The 19,613-nt window shown below is 44.2% G+C and overlaps 1 protein-coding gene across 1 annotated transcript in view; it reads right to left on the bottom strand.

The window, feature by feature from the left end:
• ACADSB (acyl-CoA dehydrogenase short/branched chain) overlaps nt 1-19,593 on the bottom strand; it is a 48,887-nt gene extending 29,294 nt beyond the window's left edge. The window contains exon 1 of the mRNA XM_053584038.1: nt 19,461-19,593. Coding sequence (XP_053440013.1) covers nt 19,461-19,502 — 42 coding nt within the window. The 5' untranslated portion in view covers nt 19,503-19,593. The remainder of the gene's footprint in view (nt 1-19,460) is intronic.
• Nucleotides 19,594-19,613: the final 20 nt, after the last annotated feature.

The following is a 19,613-nucleotide window of genomic DNA, read 5'->3' as shown; positions in this document are numbered from 1 at the left end:
GTTGAATCTGATCTGTTTTCTCCTCAACTGACCAGACTTGTGCCACACTTAGAAGTGCTGGACATGATCAAGCCTGGGGCCTGACGACTCCTATGGACAGAACGATAGAGCCCATGAACTTGGCTGGAGGAAAAATTAACATCTACATTTCACTAATCTCTAACTGAAACAGTATTTCTTTCAATGATGAAGGCTGATAACTAGTTACAGTAGTTTTAGCAGAATCTACGACACTGTCATCAAAAGAAACTCACTGAGCTGGTGCAAGTATCTTGAAATATTGTTTGACCTTACCACTACTTCAAATTCGCAGCATGCTGCGAGATCTTAAGAAGCATGTGTTACTATATCACAATTAAAAATAAATGAATTATAGGGTGGCACCTGTGGCTCAGTGAGTAGGGTGCTGACTCCATATACTGAGGGTGGTGGGTTCAAACCCGGCCCCGGCCAAACTGCAAACAAAAAATAGCCGGGCGTTGTGGCGGGCGCCTGTGGTCCTAGCTACTGGGGAGGCTGAGGCAAGAGAATTGCCTAAGCCCAGGAGCTTGAGGTTGCTGTGAGCTGTGATAGCACAGCACTCTACCAAGGGCAATAAAGTGACACTCTGTCTCTACAAAAAAAAAATAATAAAAAAACATAAATAATAATTATCATTTCCTCTATAATCCTGTATTTCATACATTTTAAACATTTTGATAAAATGTAAACTTTACTACAGTGTTGTATACACCTTACTCATTCACAAAAAAGGTTAAGAACATGTGATTATGGAATCATTAAAAGAAATTATAGATATTTCTATATTACACTGAGTTGATGCAAATGTCGTCAAATACTGTTTGTGCTCACTACTACTTCAAATTCACAGCAGTTATTAGAACTGCTGCCAAAGATTAAGAAGCACATATTACTATATTATAATTTAGAAACGTAAATTATGGCTCGGCACCTGTAGCTCAGTGGTTAGGGCGCCTGCCACATACATGGAGGCTGGTGGGTTTGAACCTGGCCTGGGCCAGCTAAACAACAATGACAACTGCAACAAAAAACATAGCCAGGCGTTGTGGTGGGCACCTGTAGTCCTAACTACTTGGGAGGCTGAAGCAAGAGAATTGCTTGAGCCCAAGAGTTTGAGGTTGCTGTGAGCTGTGACTCCATGGCACTCCGAGGGCAACATAGTAAGACTCTGTCTCAAAAATACAAAATTAAAAAAAAGTATATTATAATTTCCTTCATAATCATATATATATATATATATATTCCCCCCCCGCCCCCGCAGTTTTTGGCCAGGGCTGGGTTTGAACCGGCCACCTCTGGCATATGGGGCTGGTGCCTTACTCCGTTGAGCCACAGGCGCTGCCCATAATCCTGTATATTTTATACATTTTTAAACACTTTGATAAAATGTCTGTAAACTTTATTACATTGTTGTATATACCTCACTCGTGTCACAGAAAAGGGTTAAGAACACCTGATTGGGGAATGTTCTGGTAAAAGTTTTTTTTTTTTTTTTCCTGCAATTTTGGCCAGGGCTGGGCTTGAATGCACCACCCCCAGTATATGGGGCCGGTGCCCTACTCCTTGAGCCACAGATGCTACCCCTGGTAAAGGTTCTTAAACTTAGTTACTGTGTTGATCCTAACCCTTTCTCCATTGTGCTCCAGCTTAATGAAGTATTGTTGCAAACAGTATTAAATGCTTCCAACCTACAAGTTTTCGTATCATATGAAAGGCTAAAGACAACACCAGCAAAGCTGAGTTTGCCTACAAAGAATGGATCAGGCTTTTCATAGAGAACACTTCCACAACGGCCCTTGACCTCTAATCCCTGAAGTCATTTGTTCCTGCCTAGCTGGGTCCTCCAGCTCTCCCTCCTCCCTGAGATGGTTCACAGGCACATCTGCACCCTGTGGGCCGACTGTCCACACAGATGTCATTGAGCACTACACACAGCTCTCTCCCCATCGACTTCTGAGAACATTCCTTTCTCTTTCCTGAAGTAAGGGTGACTTCACTTTCCCCAGAGTACATTACTTCCTCTGAAGCTCTCTCGAGTGGAAACCGTTCCTTCTCTCACAATCTACCTTTCTGGGAGTGAGAAGGTAGGGTCCATTAACTGCCCGCTCCTCAGCAAGGCTTCAAGAACATTACGCCTCCCTGCTCGTGCAGGAGAAGGGAGGAGACCATTTCCCTTGAGGATCCGGCCATCACTCTCTCGCTCCGCCAAGCCTCACTGCTGGCTCTTCTGCCCTCCTGGCCAATTGCCCTTATTTACTGAACCTAGTTTATAAACATGCTCTCCACCCAACACATGCCAGTATCTGAGGAGACTGCAGAGTCCATGAGGGCAGCTCATGCAACATGGCCTTGAGCTCTTCGTCTCCAGCAACTCTCTCCACTGTCCCCTTCTGAGTTGTCTCTGGGACCCAGCTTCTTGTCCCTCAGCTTTCCCAGTAACCTACACCACCAATCTGTTCCACACATGGCCAGCTCGCCAGTACCATCACACACTAATTTCTTTGTCCCTAAGTCTCTCCTGCTGTCATTACCTTCATTGTCCAGCTCCTTCTCCTCTATTTGTACAACATAAACAATGCCCCTCTTTTTAAGGCCAGTCCCTTGACCTCGTCTCAGGATCCCATCCTTCCCACCTTCTCAGGGTCCTTGGGAATCACTTTTGTCCTCTCAGGTTTCTTCCATTCCTCCCTCAAACTTCTGATCCGCACGAAAACCCTGCTCTAATTCTCACCACATTCACTAACCATCTTCGACCGTGCATCCACCTCTAGCCCCCACCCTTTCTCCCCTCCTGCTTGGCCAAACATCGCCCAAGTAGCCTCACTTGTTGCCGCTATCTCCTCCCCTACACCCCCCAAGATGCTTCCTCCCAGCTCCAGCAGAATCTCCCTCCATAAGGTCACCAAAGGACATCCCCAGACTTTGCAGGCCTCGACTCACTTGCCCTCAATAGCCACACTGTCCTCCTTCGAAATTCCCTGATTCTCAGGGCTTCGTTCTGCACTTGTTCCTGTCCCATTCTTTCCAGCTCAAATCTTCCTCAGCCTTCTATAGCTTCTCCCCCACTACTTGGCTCTTAAGGGTTAGGGACAGTGAGGGAGAGGGAGGAGAGACTCTCACCTCTGCAATCAGGGTGGACAATTCAGTGATGGTGAAGATACAAGCACGTGCTATGCTGTGTCTGAGCCCCCTTGGGTGATGCCTGCCTGTGGTGAGACTCCCCCACAAGCATGGGACTTGGGGGAAACAACTAAGGTGGCAACTGGCCCTACTCATAGCCCAGCAGCAGGGGAATGTGAGCAGCACAGTAATAGAGGTTATGTGCAAAGGGGACTTTGTCTCTCCCTGGAACAGTTTAGGGAGGCTTCAGAGAAGAGGTGGCATTTGAGCCCTGAGTGAGGAGAAGCAGATCACCTGCTACGACAGAGCATCCGGGTATAGGGGGCAGCAGCTGCAAACCACACTGCTCTGAACGCTCTCCAGATGGGGTGCTCTTCCTCTTTGACCTTTAACCCCAAGAAGCAAGAGCCAGCTTTTACCTTATTAAAACTATCCTTGAAGAAAAATAAAGATACATGCCATGCTTTGAATGTGTCCCCTCCAAAATTCAGGTGTTGAGACTTAATATGATAGTGTTGATCAGGTGGGGCTTTTAAGAGGCATTTAGGCCATGAAGGCTCTTCCCTTGTGGATGGAATTAAGAACCTAATACATGAGGCTTCACATGGCATCAGGCTCCCTCGCCCTTCTGCTTTCTACCAAGTGGGGGTCTGCAAGGAAAGCCCTCACTGGACAAAGAAATCTGCCTGTTCCTTGGTCTCAGAGTTCCCAACCTCCAGAACCGTAAGAGACTTCCTGTTCTTTCTAAGTTAACTCAGTCTATGGTATTCTGTTACAGCAGCACAAAACAGACAACATGTTTGTACTGAGGCCTGGCAAGTGTACTTTAGTTCAGATGCGAAAACAGACACATGGAAAGGACGCAGTGATGTTTATAAAGGTAAAAACCTAAAAATCCCATCATCAGCAGAGAAATGCATAAATCGTAGTACCCTGATGCAATAGATTTTTTTATAGCAGTTAAAGGGAAGTAGACAGCTACGTGTATCAGCACAGAGCAATCTTGAAAATACAGAGTAAAAAAAGCAACTGGCAAGAGGATTTGTCGGGGCCGGCATTTCTGTACACTTCCTAAGCAACCAAGTGACAGTATGTATTCACACTGGTGCATGCAGGTAGGAAAGGTCTAGAAACATGAATGAGAAGCGCACACACATCAGCTTCACGACTGTGGTTACATCCGAGAGGGAAGGGTGGGGTTTATGCTGGTTTTTCTTTGTAAAAATCTGCAGCAGGGCTGGGCACGGTGGCTCATGCCTATAATCCTAGCACTCTGGGAGACTGAGGTGGGTAGATTACCTGAGCTCAGGAGTTCAAGACCAGCTTGAACAAGAGCGAGACACCATCTCTACTGAAATAGAAAAACTAGCTGGTGGGGCAGCACCAGTGGCTCAAAGGGGTGGGGTGCTGGCCCCATATGCCGGAGGTGGCGGGTTTGAACCCAGCCTCGGCCAAAACTGCAAAAATAAAATAAAATAGCTTTAAAAAAAAAAAAAAGAAAAACTAGCTGGTGCACGCCTATAGTCCCAGCTACTCAGGAAGCTGAGGCAAGCGGATGGCTTGAACCTACGAGTTTGAAGTTGCTGTGAGCTATGATGCCATGGCACTCTACCCAAGGGCACAGAATGAGACTCTGTCTTAAAAAAAAATCTGTAGCAAAGTGGGTTGGACACATGGGTGCCAATCGTGTTAGCTCATGTGCTTTTCTGTATATTAGAAATTTAAGAATAAAATATTTTTACATAGGGTGGCTCCTGTGGCTCAAAGGAGTAGGGTGCTGGCCCCATATGCCAGAGGTGGCGGATTCAAACCCAGCCCCAGCCAAAAACTGCAAAAAAAAAAAATTTTTTTTTTTTTTTACATTAAGGTGGCTCCCGTAGCTCAGTGGTTAGGGTGCCAGCCACATACACTGAGGGGCTGGCAGGTTCAAACCCAGCCTGAGCCAGCTAAAATCAACAATGACATCTGCAACAACAACAAAAAAATAGCCAGGCGTTGTGGTGGACACCTGTAGTCCCAGCTACTTGGGAGGCTGAGGCAAGGGAATCGCTTAAGTCCAAGAGTTTGAGGTTGCTGTGAGCTGAGACGCCAGAGCACTCTACCGAGGATGATACAGTGAAACTGTCTCTTAAGACTACTTACATTAGGTATAATTGCCTGAATCATGTATGCGTTACGATCTCAAGGTAGGCATGACTTTAAATGGCTAGAAGTAGGGGTTTGCTTTTGAGAGAGCCTCACAATGTTGCACAGGCTATAGTGTGGCGGCATAAGCCTAGCTCACAGCAACCTCGTACTCCTGGGTTTAAGCCATCCTCCTGCCTCAGCCTCCGAATAGCCGGGACTACAAGTGCCTACTACAATACCTGGATAACTTTTTTATTTTTAGTAGAGATGAGGTCTTGTTCTTGCTCAGGTTGGTCTCAAATTCCTGAGCTCAAAGGATCTTCCTGCTTCAGCCTTCGGGGAATGGTAGGATTACAGGCGTGAGCCGCCACATCTGGCCTCAAGTAGGTTTTAGATAACATCTTCCTTGCCACTACACAATTTCAAGGATTTCTTTTTAATTTTTTTTTTTTTTTTTTTTTGTAGAGACAGAGTCTCACTTTATGGCCCTCAGTAGAGTGCCGTGGCCTCACACAGCTCACAGCAACCTCCAACTCCTGGGCTTCAGCGATTCTCTTGCCTCAGCCTCCCGAGTAGCTGGGACTACAGGCGCCTGCCACAACGCCCGGCTATTTTTTGGTTGCAGTTTGGCCGGGGCCGGGTTTGAACCCGCCACCCTCGGTATATGGGGCCGGCACCTTACTGACTGAGCCACAGGCGCCGCCCAATTTCAAGGATTTCTTAAGAACCTAACTGTTGAATACAGTTACATGTAAGTAAACTAAATAAACTAGTTTATTCTGATAACATTTTCCAACCACTCTACTAGTGTCTTAGAAGCAAGTGGCCCTGAGATTTAAATCTGGGGTTAGCATTCTTGGCTGCACACCTTATCACTTGGAGAACTTAACAAAGAGTTAAGAACTTAACTCAGTGGCCACCACTCAAGGTTATGATTCAGTAGACTCAGGCCTGGGCTTCCTTAGCTTTTAGGAGGTCCCCAGGTGATTCTAATGTGCACACTGGGCTAGCACCTGTGGTTTACCTGTGGCTCTGAAAGGACAACTATCAAAAGCCCTCAAAAGCCAGGCCATTCACTTGTTGCTTAGAGTCCAAGTAAAGACTATGAAGGTGCCTCCCGGAGTAGAGTAGGCAAGCGGTTAGATAATGAGAAGGGAGAGAGAACAGAAAAGTCAGGCCCCTGGCTCAGACAAACCCGAGGAGGAGAGCCAAAATTCCCAGCATTGCACAGGTGTGCAGTGACCTCTCCCTGGGTACATACGAATGAGAACGGAACAAACTCTAACCACCCATCAGGTGCCTTTGACTTCAACAAATAAAAACACCACCTGCGCCGTCTCTTCCCTGAGATTGTACGATTGCTTCTGCACCAGCTGCTCCTACGCCTATCCACTTGCACCTACACTTGCCATTCTCACTGGCTGTGTGTGCATGTCCTGAAACTCTTTTCTGCAATATTAGCATAAAACTTTATGCAGGTGACACTCCAAACCCTTCCCCCAACCCTCCAATCGTCTTTAACATTGTTCTTTTGTTTTGGACAAGTAACATGTGAACAGGCTCAAAAAACTCATCCCATCCCCATCCATCCCACTTCTCAACCTGCCGTAGGAAACTGCTTGGATTAGTTTCATTACATATTCTACTGTTTTAGTGGCACCATCATAGCTCACTGTAGCCCCAAAGTCCTAGGCTCAAGGGATCCTCCACCTCCAAGTAGCTGGGACTACAGATGTGCACCACTGCTCCTGTCTCTTCCAGGGTTCTTTTAAATATAAGCAAATAGGAAAATACATTTTCTCCCAGTCCTTTCCAAAAGGTAGCAGCTGTGTATCTGATTCTGTATTTTTCCTTTTTTCCCCCCACCAATGTATCTTAGATATCTGTTAAAACAGAACAGGAAGGAAGAGTACTTTTTCTCCTAATAGTTGCAAAAGAGATCACTGTGTACAAGAACTTTTTGTTTCTTCAAACCAGGTTCTACTTTAGATTTGCTTTTTTTTTTTTTGTAGAGACAGAGTCTCACTGTATCGCCCTCGGGTAGAGTGCCGTGGCGTCACACGGCTCACAGCAACCTCTAACTCTTGGGCTTACGCGATTCTCTTGCCTCAGACTCCCGAGCAGCTGGGACTACAGGCACCCACCACAACGCCCGGCTATTTTTTTGTTGCAGTTTGGCCGGGGCTGGGTTTGAACCCGCCACCCTCGGCATATGGGGCCGGCGCCCTACTCACTGAGCCACAGGCGCCGCCCTACTTTAGATTTGTTGAGTGAAGTACATGACTGTGGCAAAAACCTCAATCAATGGAGGTTTACTAAGCCACGATTTGGGGACATGCCTGGGAAAAACAAGAACCACAGACAAGCTGTGGCTGTTTTTCTGAAGGGGAAGTTGGAAACTCAAAGGCATACAGAGAAGGGGTGTGTGTGTACACACAGGGTCCCCACAAAGCAAAGCTATTACCTTCTTGTGATGCCCAAGAAATCTACACTATACATAAAGTAAGGGAGTGAAGGAAACATCAATTACGTAGGTGTCCCTGGATAGGTAGAATGTCTGATTCTGTCTCCCTTCAGTTCTGTCCTATAATTCATTATTATTTTGGAATCAGATAGGCTCTAGTTTTAGGTGCTAGATATAGGTACAATTTGCACATCCTTGTTTATGGAAGATCAGCAAAAATTTCTTTAAAGAAAGACCTGTGGAATTAGGGGGTGGTCCTGACTTGTTGATTTTCCTTTTACAGGTCACATAGGAAACTAGTAAGCTATTACCTCTGGGGCAGGGTAGGGTGGGGAGAGATTACACGGGGTAAGCATAATATAACTCATTTTGTTGTAACTAAAGTTGTAAAGTTACAACAAGGGAGATTTTGTGAGTATCCTGGTGGTGGGTATACAAATTTACATGTGATAACACTCCATGGAACTATACAGATGCAAACTTTTTTTTTTTTTGGTTTTTGGCTGGGCTAGGTTTGAACCCACCACCTCCGGCATATGGGACCGGCGCCCTACTTCTTGAGCCACAGGCGCCGGCCCCCCCCCCCTTTTTTTGTAGTTTTTGGGCGGGGCTGGGTTTGGCCGGGGCTGGGTTTGAACCCGCCACCCTTGGCATATGGGGCCAGCGCCCTACTCACTGAGCCACAGGTGCCGCCCTACTTTAGATTTGTTGACCGAAGTACATGACTGTGGCAAAAACCTCAAACCCAGCCCCGGCCATATCCCACCTCTGGCATATGGGCTACCCCTTTAAGCCATAGGCACCGCCCGCAAATTTCTCTAAACACCTAGGTTAAGGGGTAAAATGACAATAGGCAGATCAACAAAAGACAAGATGTGCACATCAGCTGTATTTTCAGTTTAAATGGTTTGTGTCTGGCGTTGGTTGGATGCTTTCCTGTTTGCTTTTAGAACTGTAGTTCCTAACAGAGATCCATGGCCTGTTAGGAACCTGGCCACACAGCATCACCACCTGATGCCTCCTGTCCTGTCCCCCAAGTCCAGGCTGTGGGAAAATCGTCCCACTGCCAAAATGGTTCTGCTCTGCGCCCTTGCCCTTGCCCGGAGGAGCAAGGGAAGCTTTGTCTGTATTTACATCCACTCCTTATCGCTTGCATTACTGCCTGAAGTCTAACTCCTGTTACTCCCACCCCCACCGCATGGAAAAACTGTCTTCCAGGAAACCGGTCCTTGGTGCCAAAAAGGTTAGAGACAGCTGCCTTGGAAAAGAAAATTTTAGCAAATACTGCAGGGCAGTCTAGTTACTAGGGTAAGCAAATTTTATCAGGCCCGCAGAGAGGGAAGTTTGGGACTTCAGTCAACTCCCTAACCCCATGTCTGGGGGCACTTGTTTAAAGCCATTTGTTCCCAGCTAGCTGCCTCACCCACCGCCCACAAGTCCCTGGAATATGTGACTACAAAGGTAGATTCATGGTAACTTGAATCTTTGCTCTCAGGCGGCAGTCCTCAAACTTGGCCCAAACAAACTCATTATTCATTCATCTCAGGTTGTTCTTCCTTTAGGTCATTACCCCAGAGCCTTGCCAAAACAGGAAGCTGGTCCATGTTTTGATTTCTGTACATAACGTGATAGGTGAAAAGTTATATCACAAAGCATTCTTGTATTTGTGTCTGTGTTTGAGCACCTTTTCATATGTTGCACTGTCAACAGAAAAGAACCCAAACTCTGAAAATAAAGAAGTTTATTCTGAGCCAAGTCTGAGGACCATGGCCTGGAGCAAGTGGAATTGCTGGGGTGTTACAGTTTGGCTTTAGACATTTCAGGAAGACTGGAATCCCACGTAAAGCCATAAACCAATATAGGGAAGGCATATACTGCTTTGGCCCAAAAAGGTGGGACATCTTAAAGTAGGGGGCTTACAGGTCATAGGTGATTTAAAGATTCTTTGATTTGTATTAGTTAAAAAAAAAATGAAGCTTTGTCTAAAGGCTTGGATCTTAAAGAAGGCTGCTAATCAAAAACCAGCCACCTGGCAGCCACCCAGATTTATGTAATCTATTAAGTAAATTGAGGACCTGCAGCTGTGGTTAAATGCATCCACTACCAGGTGAGGTATGAACATTTTCACATTTTTTACATTACTGATGATTTCAAATTTTTATGTTTTTTATTTATGTATTGTTTTAGGATTGTTTTGTTTTTGAAGTTTTTGTTCTATTTTCATAATAAAACACTGTGGTCCCCAAAGAAAAATTATCTTTTTTTTGTGGCAATGCATTAAACTTTGTCTTGGGTAGACTTCTGCCTGTTAATGAACAACGGAGGGTGTCTCTAAGAAGGGCGGGGGCCGGGGTGGGGGTAGCATGATGAAGAATGTCTGACACCCCTTCTAATGACCAGCAGCTTTAAGGCATTTCTGGGGTCCCCTGGGCCAAGAGGGGGTCCTTATATTCAGTCAGCTGGGGCAGGACTTAGGATTTTATTTTAACTCACAGAACCATTGTATTTTGGAGCAGTTTATTCCTGGTCTTTGCTCATGTCTTATTGTTTTCTATCCCTATTTATTTCCATCCTCATATCCAGGAGCTCTATGTAAATTAAAGAAATTGGCTCTACGGTGACAGGTTTTGTGACTTTTTAAAGCTAGTTTATCATTGTATTTTGCCTTTGCTTATGGTTTTGTTTTGCCACACAGAAACTATTTTGCCAAAATTATTAATCTTATTGTGATGGCATCTAGGTTTTGAGCAAAATATCTTCCTTATTCCAAGATAGTGAAGGAATTTGCCAGTTTATTTTTAATACTTTTATGTATTCATTTAAGATTTAATGTACATTTTTGGCAAAAGATAATGGATACAAACAAAAACACTCCTGGCGCCTGTGGCTCAAAAGGGTAGGGTGCGGGCTCCATATGCCAGAGGTGGCAGGTTCAAACCCAGCCCTGGACAAAAAAAAAAAAAAAAACCCGTGTGTGTCACACTTTATGGGGGCAAGACATGATTGCAAGAGGGACTTTACCTAACAATTGCAATCAGTGTAACCTGGCTTATTGTACCCTCAATGAATCCCCAACAATAAAAAAAAAATAAAAAAAAAAAAACCCACTCCCAAAACCTCCTGACAAATAAAGCCAGGGAAGGCAAGTGAAGAGAGGGTTCTCATGCTTGTGAATGAAGGAGTTAAGGAAATTTCATCCCCAAATCTGATTCCTTGGTATAAAGAATATTTTGAATTAAAGGCCATTCATGATCAGAAGGATCCATTGGAGGAAGACTTTTCTCTGGCTACATAAAATCTGAACAACCTTATTGGGAATCAGAAGGGGCTGCTGACTTCCTTATTACATGCTAATAAATCTGGTCCTAAGGGCTTTGAAGGGGGACACCTGTCTCTCAGGTTAGTCTACAATTCAGTCTGTTTTTAACCCATCAATACACATTCCCTCTGGTAACTAACCACTTGCTGCACGTGTATTTTCCACACTCTCCCCCCTCCCTTCTTAAAAGGCATCTTTAAAAGTCTCTGACCATCACTGAGACCGTGGGTAATCATTCTTGTGATTTCCCCCCATGCACATGGTTTCGGAAATAAACCTTTAGCTTATTAATCTGTCATAATCGTGAGTTGATTGTTCAAGAGAACCAACCAAAGGCAGGTTTCCCTGTGATCCCTACACATGCCTGATAAAAACTATCACAAAAGCCTGCAAAACCCACAACCTAACACAAAAGTCCATCACAACCTTTCACAAAATAACCTCTGTAGGGACATTGCCCGAGTGAGCAAATGCCTGTCCAACCTTGGACTGTTGTCACTCTTGTTACTGATCTTGTAGCCAAGTATCATTATTTCAAAACAATTACCGGTGTCTTCTTTTACCTCCCTGAATATGAACATGTTTATTAAACTATGGAAAGTGTATTCCCACTGCAACATTCCGTTCCCAAATATCTTCAGAGTCTGTTATTAGGTAGTATTGATATCAGTTTCCTGGTTGTGATATTTACTATAGTTTGGAGAGGTGCTACCACTGTGGTAAATTGAACAAAGAATATGTAGGATCTCTTTGCATGTTTTACAACTGCATGAGAATCTACAATTATCTGAAAACAAAGTCTAAAAAAATTCTATCCCTCCCAAAGTAAATTCAATTGCTTGGCTTTAATATGAATTGGCATGGTTTAAGAGAATTATGTCAGCAATTTAGAAGAATTTAATGAAAAAATGTTTAACACTTCTTATGCCAAATTATTTGTAACTGCTATCTAAAACATGTCTACGAGGTCTTTCAACAAGCAGGAGAGGGGAAGGGGAAGCAGTTCTCCAGGCAGATTTTTTTATGTAACAAAGGGTTAATTGCCGATATGGTTAATTAAGTTCATTTTCTGTTATCTCCTTGGGTTAATTAACCTAGTCAAAATGGCAACAGTGTTTTTCATGACTGTTTATATTCCTTGGGATGTGAGGATCAATATGGCATATAAACAGTTTTCCTACAGATTTGTTGGATGTTTAACACCGAACTTGGATTTGACAGAGATGGCCCTGTTACATAAGGCAGTTGTAGGAATTACACTGCCCACATTTTCTTCTGTCACTTTAGGCTCTGTTGTTGGCAGAGTCCAGCCAAGGTAGCAACCTGGGAAGGACTACTGAGGATTTGCTTATTAATGCTGTTTATCCCTCAGGGCGTAAGTGTTCTTTAGTACGGTAAATTACACAACACTTCTTTCTTTTTTTCAGACAGAGACTCAAGCTGTTGCCCTGGCTAGAGTGCCGTAGCATCACAGCTCATAGCAACCTCAAACTCCTGGGTTCAAGCGATTCTCCTGCCTTTGCCTCCCAAGTAGCTAGGACTACAGGTGCCCGCCACAATGCCCGGCTATTTTTTGGTTGCAGCTATCATTGTTGTTTGGCAGGTCCAGGCTGGATTTGAACCCGCCAGCTCAGGTGTATGTGGCTGGTGCCTTAGCTGCTTGAGCCACAGGCGTCGAGCCTACACAACATTTCTTTTTCTACTTCCTAGTAAAGGATTCTCAGTCTTCTAGATTTTATTGAATTCTGATTAAATACAGAATATTCACTTTAAACTCTGATTGAACTACTATATTTCCTTTTGGATTTTAAGTTGATCCTTTTTCCACTTTCACGTCCCCAAGCCAAAACAGCTACACCGGAATTTCTCCAACCTCTACTCCATTTCTCCATCAGGTAACTTCTGTACAGGGTGTTCTCCCAAACTGCTGAATATGTAACTTTTCCCTTCCGCCAGGCTCTGGCTCTTCCTTCGAGTCTCTAGGAGTTCCTAACATTGCCTTAACCTTCTGGAACACTAGTGACTGTCTCAAAAGACAGCTAAGTAAACCAAGCCAGGGCGCAATGTCACAGAATCAACTGAAGGAGACCTGTTTGTCTTCTGTATGACCTGGGCCAAGTTAGCACTTTCTCTTTCTCAAATTACCAAGGCACAGAAATGAAACCCGCCTATTTCCAAATTACTGTTTCCAAAGTAATCTGCAAAGACAGATTATGGGACTTTTTAAAAATCATGTCATTACTTGGTCTAACACCTTACCAGGCAATGGGAAATTTCTTTGACCCAAGTTCCTTTTTCAACTCTGCATCAGGCAGAATTTAAACAGGAGTCAAGAGGCCTGAGTTCCATACCAGGATTTGCATAGTCAATGCCCGCAGGTGCCAGGTGGGTACCAAATTGAGTGAAGGAGCATGGAACAAGTTCACTGCCTGCCTCAATTCGTACTCACCACCTCCATCAGCTGGCCTGCTGTGTCTGCACTTCTCCAGCACACCCCTGTGCTCTCACTAGTTAGTTCACTGTATGTAGCACAAACTCTGCTCACCCGTTTGCTTGTAAGTATCCTTTTATTTGCCCTGAATTCTGAATTAAGCCTATCTATTGCAAAACTCCTCTCAATGATATCCTCCTAATTCTCCTTTGCTGCTTTGCCTTTTTTCAGCGTTCACCTAGAATAGTCTGTACTGCACTCTGAAGGCTCAGACTTCTTTTCCTCACTATCCCTCAGCTGCCTTGAATCCCCTTGCAGCTGTTACTAGCACCCATATCTCCAGCTTCCATTGTTTTGCTACCTCCCAGACCTGTTTCCTGACCAGGTTCCAAAATGCTTCCAGTTTTAAGTTTTACTAACACTTGAAACGTGTCTAGAACAGCATTGTCTTCTTCCTGGCGCCTGAAGTTACTTCTCTTACAGATGTCCTAATCATTGTCTATCACTAAGCTACTCCATTTAAAAAACGCAGACTCCATTAATTCTTCCATTTCACGATAATTACCAAATCTTCTCAAGTCCTCCTTTATTGTGTCTTCCTTTTTTTTTTTTTAAATTAAAAACACTTTTTTTTGTTTGTCTTTCTTGAATGTGTTTTTCTTTCTAATCGTCAGTGCTGTCACCCTCAGAGGGCCTTGTTACACCATGGGTGGACTTCTGAAACACTCTAAGTGGCATCTGTGCACTAAGCGTCTTCTTTTGACAAATCCCTTCTACAGGCTGCTGACCACTTTATCTTGCAAGGTGCCTTGGTAAACAGTACCTCAGAATCCTCAATGGCTCCTGTTGGAATCTTTGAACAAAAATCTTTCAAATTATAGATCAATTTCTGTAGTCAATAAACTGGGTGAGGCAAATAGAGAGTGTCCTACCTGCCTATAAGGAGCAAGGCTACTTTACATTCTATACCAGTGTGCCTCAGTGGGGCGATTTTGCCCCCAGAAGACATTTGACAATGTCTGGAGACATTTTTGGTTACAGCTCAGGGACACTAATGGCCTCTCATGGGTAGAGGCTGGGGTCCTGCTGAACAACACCCTGAAGTGCACAGGACAGTCCCCACAACAGAGGACTGTGCAGCCCCAGACACCCAGGACAACCCCAAATAGAGGACTATCCAACCCCAAATGTCAACAGTGCCGAAGTGGAGAAACCCTGGTCTAGTCCTTAGGAAAGAAGAATAAGGACAACGCAGGCCCAAGACACTGCTCATGTACAAGGAACTTGAGACAAAGGAGAAAGAATCAAGAATCTTAGGGACACCAGCCAGGGCCTGGGGGACACAAGATGTACAGAGGTTGCCCCCCCCCCAATAAACATACACATTGTAAAAAAAGGAAATATTAAAATTGTAATACTCAAGTCATGTTTGACTTCTGCAATTAAAAGAGATACAAGATACAATATACAAGATAACGAATGTTACCGGTATCTTTTGAGTATTACAATTTTAATAGTTTTCTTCTTTTCTTAAAATGCGTATACATTTTTTGGCACTTGTATTTGCATCTGCAAAGAAACTGTCATTTCTGTCCCAATGAGTAATACAGTTATAAGTGCTTGTGTTTTGGTGAACAAAAGGGTTATTACTGGGTTTGTGGGCAACCCTGTCTGGGCAACACTCATAGAGGAAGTGGCAGAATAAACCTGAGCTGGCTTCAATCTGTGACTGTTTCCAGCTTCCTAGATTGGAAAAGCCAAAACTACTTGGCAGTTATCAGCTCCACACTACAACAGGAGTTAAGTACAACCTTAACTCCTTAACGTGATGGAGACTTGCCATGTGAACCCATCCCATCCATCTGCAAACTTGTCACTTCAGCTACCATGGCATATTATTTCTTGAGAAAGCAGAGCATATTCCTGCCTGGACACCTCTACTTCTACATCTGCTTGTCTGGAATCTCTACTTCTGTGCTGCTTTACCTGAACCTAAGCCATCCCTTCTTTGATCATTCCAAAGGTCCTCTCCTATAAACACTCTGCCCATACTATTTAGCCAGCATTACCTACACACTATCTTCTATCATATATTCATTTTTAACACATATCCTGTCTCAATTAAAAATGTAATTTCCTCTATGTCAAGAACCCTGTTGCAAACTCATAGGTTCCAAGGATTTGTTTATGTACTTGGCATAAAGCAAGGATACCCACTACCTCCTCTTGGAGTTTCTGGTAATAAGTTCTGCTTGTGTTACTATCTAGTACGTACTGAGTATTTATTATGTGTTAGGAGCTGTCCTAAACATGTAATGTCTATTATCTTGATAGTACTATTCTCCCACTTTGCAGAAAAGGAAATGGAAGTGGAGAGTGAGGAAGTAACTTGTTATCATGGTGGAGGGCAAGGGGCGAGAAAGGGCTGAACTTGTCCTTTCATGAAGAATGCATTCTCTAGGTAATGCCATGACATTAATCTATTTATGAGAGTGGTATCCCTATGACCCCAAACTACTTGGCAGTTATCAGCTACACACTTCCCCTTAGCTCCCACCTCTGCATTGGGGATCAAGTTTCCAATATACTGTATGAACTTTGGCGAACATACCGAAACCACAACACCTACCAGGCTATCTTAACCTAGTTGCCAAATACATGTTCAGAAAAAAAAAGGTACTGTGACTTCTGGCAGCTACTATCTGGCAGAACCTATGGAGAACTAACTGAATAGGAATCGTGTGAAGGATATTCTCCAACAATCACCTCTTGCAAATTTCAAGCAGTCAAAAAATGCTTTGGAACCACAGGCTGACTAGAAGGTCCAATTCTCCACTAATAGGGCTGCTCAAACCAAAAGGACAGGACAGTTCTAATCCATCTGCAGGACCAAAAGAGACCCGAGAAGGCAGAGATATGCTGAGTGCCAGCGCTGTACCTGGATTGCTGGGTGACTTGGGAACAGGGTATTGCCTCTAAGTTCCTTGTCTGCAAAATGAAGCCACTAATAACTACTTCATCAGGTTCTCAGGAAGCGTAAAGAGGGTAGTGGATATAAAACGCTATTCCTTCCCCACAATAAGTTTTCAGTAAATGCTGGGTCTCCATTTTACCTTGGATAGGGACCAAAATTAAGCCTTACATGGCATTTCTCCTTCCTCACACCACTTGTGAACATATACCTGGAGGCAGGACTCTTTTTTTTTTTTTATTGTTGGGGATTCATTGAGGGTACAATAAGCCAGTTACACTGATGAGGCAGGACTCTTTTACCTTATTCTTTCACATTAGAGATCGTTTTATTTGACCATTTTACAGGCTTAAGATGTTAAGAAAATTAGTAAAATGACGTCAGTATATTGTTGCAAAGGAACAGAAATATGTTCTTATGATTACTGTTTAATACTGTTTATAATTGTTGGTTGATAATTTAGCAAAGAAAGTTCCCTGGGTTTTACAATTTGACTCTGTTCTAACTAAACTATGGCACTGACTAAATACCTCCAAGGCTCTAAGCCTGCAATGGCTCTCCACAACCCCAAAGGATGCACATCCTTCAGATGCCTTAAATGGTCTCATTCCCTTTGTGCTGCCCTGTCCTCTCCTGTCCCCTCCTAGAACCTAACCCAGCTTCCAAACAGCCTGTCTCTTCCCATGGTCTAGTCATCTCTTTCCAGTGACACCATAGGCTGACTGTAGACCTGTTATTCCATGCTTAAATGACATGAAATTAGTTGGACATTGTTCTAACCTCTTCAATAAAAGACGAACTTCCTGAAGGTAAGGTGTTTTGTTCATTACTATATCTGCCGTAGCACACGATGCCTTGTGCATGGCCATGAGAGCTAACATTTACTGGGAGCTGCTGATGCCAGGCACTGTTCTATAATAAACGCCTTGCACAACCATATGTACCCACAGAACATGTACAATTAATTTTGATAACAACGTATGGAATGGATACAATTAATTATTCTCCCCACCTCACAGAAGAAACTGAGGCACAAAGAGGTTAAGCTGCCCAAGGTTATACCACTACAAAGTGAGAGAACATGGGTTCAAGCCCAAGCAGTCTGGGTGCAGAACCCCCCAATCTTAACCACTGTGCTACATATAGTCAACATTCAATCAGTTACATTAGCTAATTTATGGAAAAGAGCTTTGAAAACTTATGAAAGGCTGTATGTCACAATAAAACAACAAATCCAAGCAAAATAGGTCTCTGGTATCTCTAAAGGGAAGGTTGTAGCGCTTGAAGGATAAGGTTAGAATCTGACAAGAGTTTTTTTGTAGTTTTTGGCCAGGGCTGGGTTTGAATCCGCCACCTCTGGCATATGGGGCCGGCGCCCTACTCCTTTGAGCCACAGGTGCCGCCAGAATCTGATAAGAGTTTGAATACCAGCTGTAACACTTCCTAACTTTCACAAGTTTATCTTTCTTAGCATCAACCTGTAAATATGCAAGATTATAACTGGGTTATAGCTTTCATGTGAAAACCATAAATTAGTTTCATAGTAGGGCTGAGTACATTGGATACTTTTTCTTCCAAGAATAGGGGGCAGGGGGAAAAGGAGGGGAGGTGGGCAGAGGGAGGGTGATTGGTGGGATTACACCTGCGGTGCATCTTACAAGGGTACATGTGAAACTTAGTAAATGTAGAATATAAATGTCTTAACACAATAACTAAGAAAATGCCAGGAAGGCTATGTTAACCAGTGTGATGAAAATGTGTCAAACGGTCTGTAAAACCAGTGTATGGTGCCCCATGATCACATTAATGTACACAGCTATGACTTAATTAAAAAACAATACGCAAGATTAACTACATGTTCAGAATTGAGATGACTCATATAGAACACCAAGAGAGAACAGCTTGCCAGAGTATGTGGTCAATAAATGCTCGCTCTTAAACAAATTGTAAAGCTAAGAAAACTTTCTTTGCTAAATCATCAACCAACAATCATAAACAGTATTAAAATGTAGTCATAAGAACATATTTCTGCTCCATTTAAACAATATACTGACATGACTTCACTAATTTTTTTCTTAATACCTCAAGCCTGTAAAACTGTCAAATAACAATTATGTTTGATATAAGACAAAAATAAGTCCTGCCTGGGGGCATAAGACTGAAGCAGCTGTTGAAAAGCCTTCAACTCATTAAAACAAATGCAAAGGAAATATAAAAAGTAAACGTCAGCAGTGGGAAAATTCCAGAGAATTGCACGGACAAACACAAGAGTATCTAAATGAGGATCTGGAAAGTATGCCATAAGGATGTTTAACGTGGCAAGGGCTGTTGAAGAATCAACAGCTGTGTAGGTCCAGAGATCACAATTAAGTAGGGCAGGAGGATGGTTTCAGCTCAAGTTCATGGTTTCAACCTAAGTGGTGGTGAGAACATCCAGGGAAGATGTTCAGGCTCTGGCCATGAGTTAAGGATTGGAGGGAATTCTCTTCCTGGCCTGTAACTCCGAACAATTCTAAAGTCCTTTCTTACTTTTCGAGTGGGGCCATGGAAGGAAGGGCAGGGAGACGCTCTGCTCAGAATGAGACTAGACCTACATTTTAACAATCTTTTTTGGGGGGAGGTAAGAGACCGGAAAGGTGACACCTATGCATTGATGAGATCCAAGACTCGGTGGCTCTCAGGAGCCAATGGCCCGCAAAGGACAACTTACCAACGCGACTCTTAGACTCCATGCAAGGTGCCTTCTTCTCCAAACCTAGACAAGCCCCCAGGTCCCTTCCCACAGGCTCCTGCCCCCAGTCCTCCCTAAAGAAGCGGAGGCCAGCTGCACCGGAGGCTTGGAGGGAGGGTCCGGGTCATGGTCGCCCCCCAGGTGAAGGGTCTTAGGATCCGGGCCCGGTGGAGGGATGGAGGTGCAGGCCCAGGACGTGGAGCGGGGCTCAAGAAGGCCCCGCCGGCGGCCAAGTTCGCCCCAGGTCCTTAGGACGCCTGCCACCAACGCACTCACCAGACAGCTGCCGCGCAGCAGCTGGACCGCCAATCCCGCCATCGCTGCTGCAGGCCAAGAAGCTACTCTGGATCTCGCACCGCGGTGCAGCACTACAGCGCCGGGGGGCGGGCAAAGCCAGGCCCGCCCCGCCCTTCACGCCCCGCCCCGCAC

Source organism: Nycticebus coucang, chromosome 3, assembly GCF_027406575.1.
Source record: "Nycticebus coucang isolate mNycCou1 chromosome 3, mNycCou1.pri, whole genome shotgun sequence".
Classification (NCBI taxonomy): domain Eukaryota; kingdom Metazoa; phylum Chordata; class Mammalia; order Primates; family Lorisidae; genus Nycticebus; species Nycticebus coucang.
The sequence above is the reverse complement of the archived record's forward strand: the minus strand, read 5'-3'. Positions and strand labels throughout refer to the sequence as shown.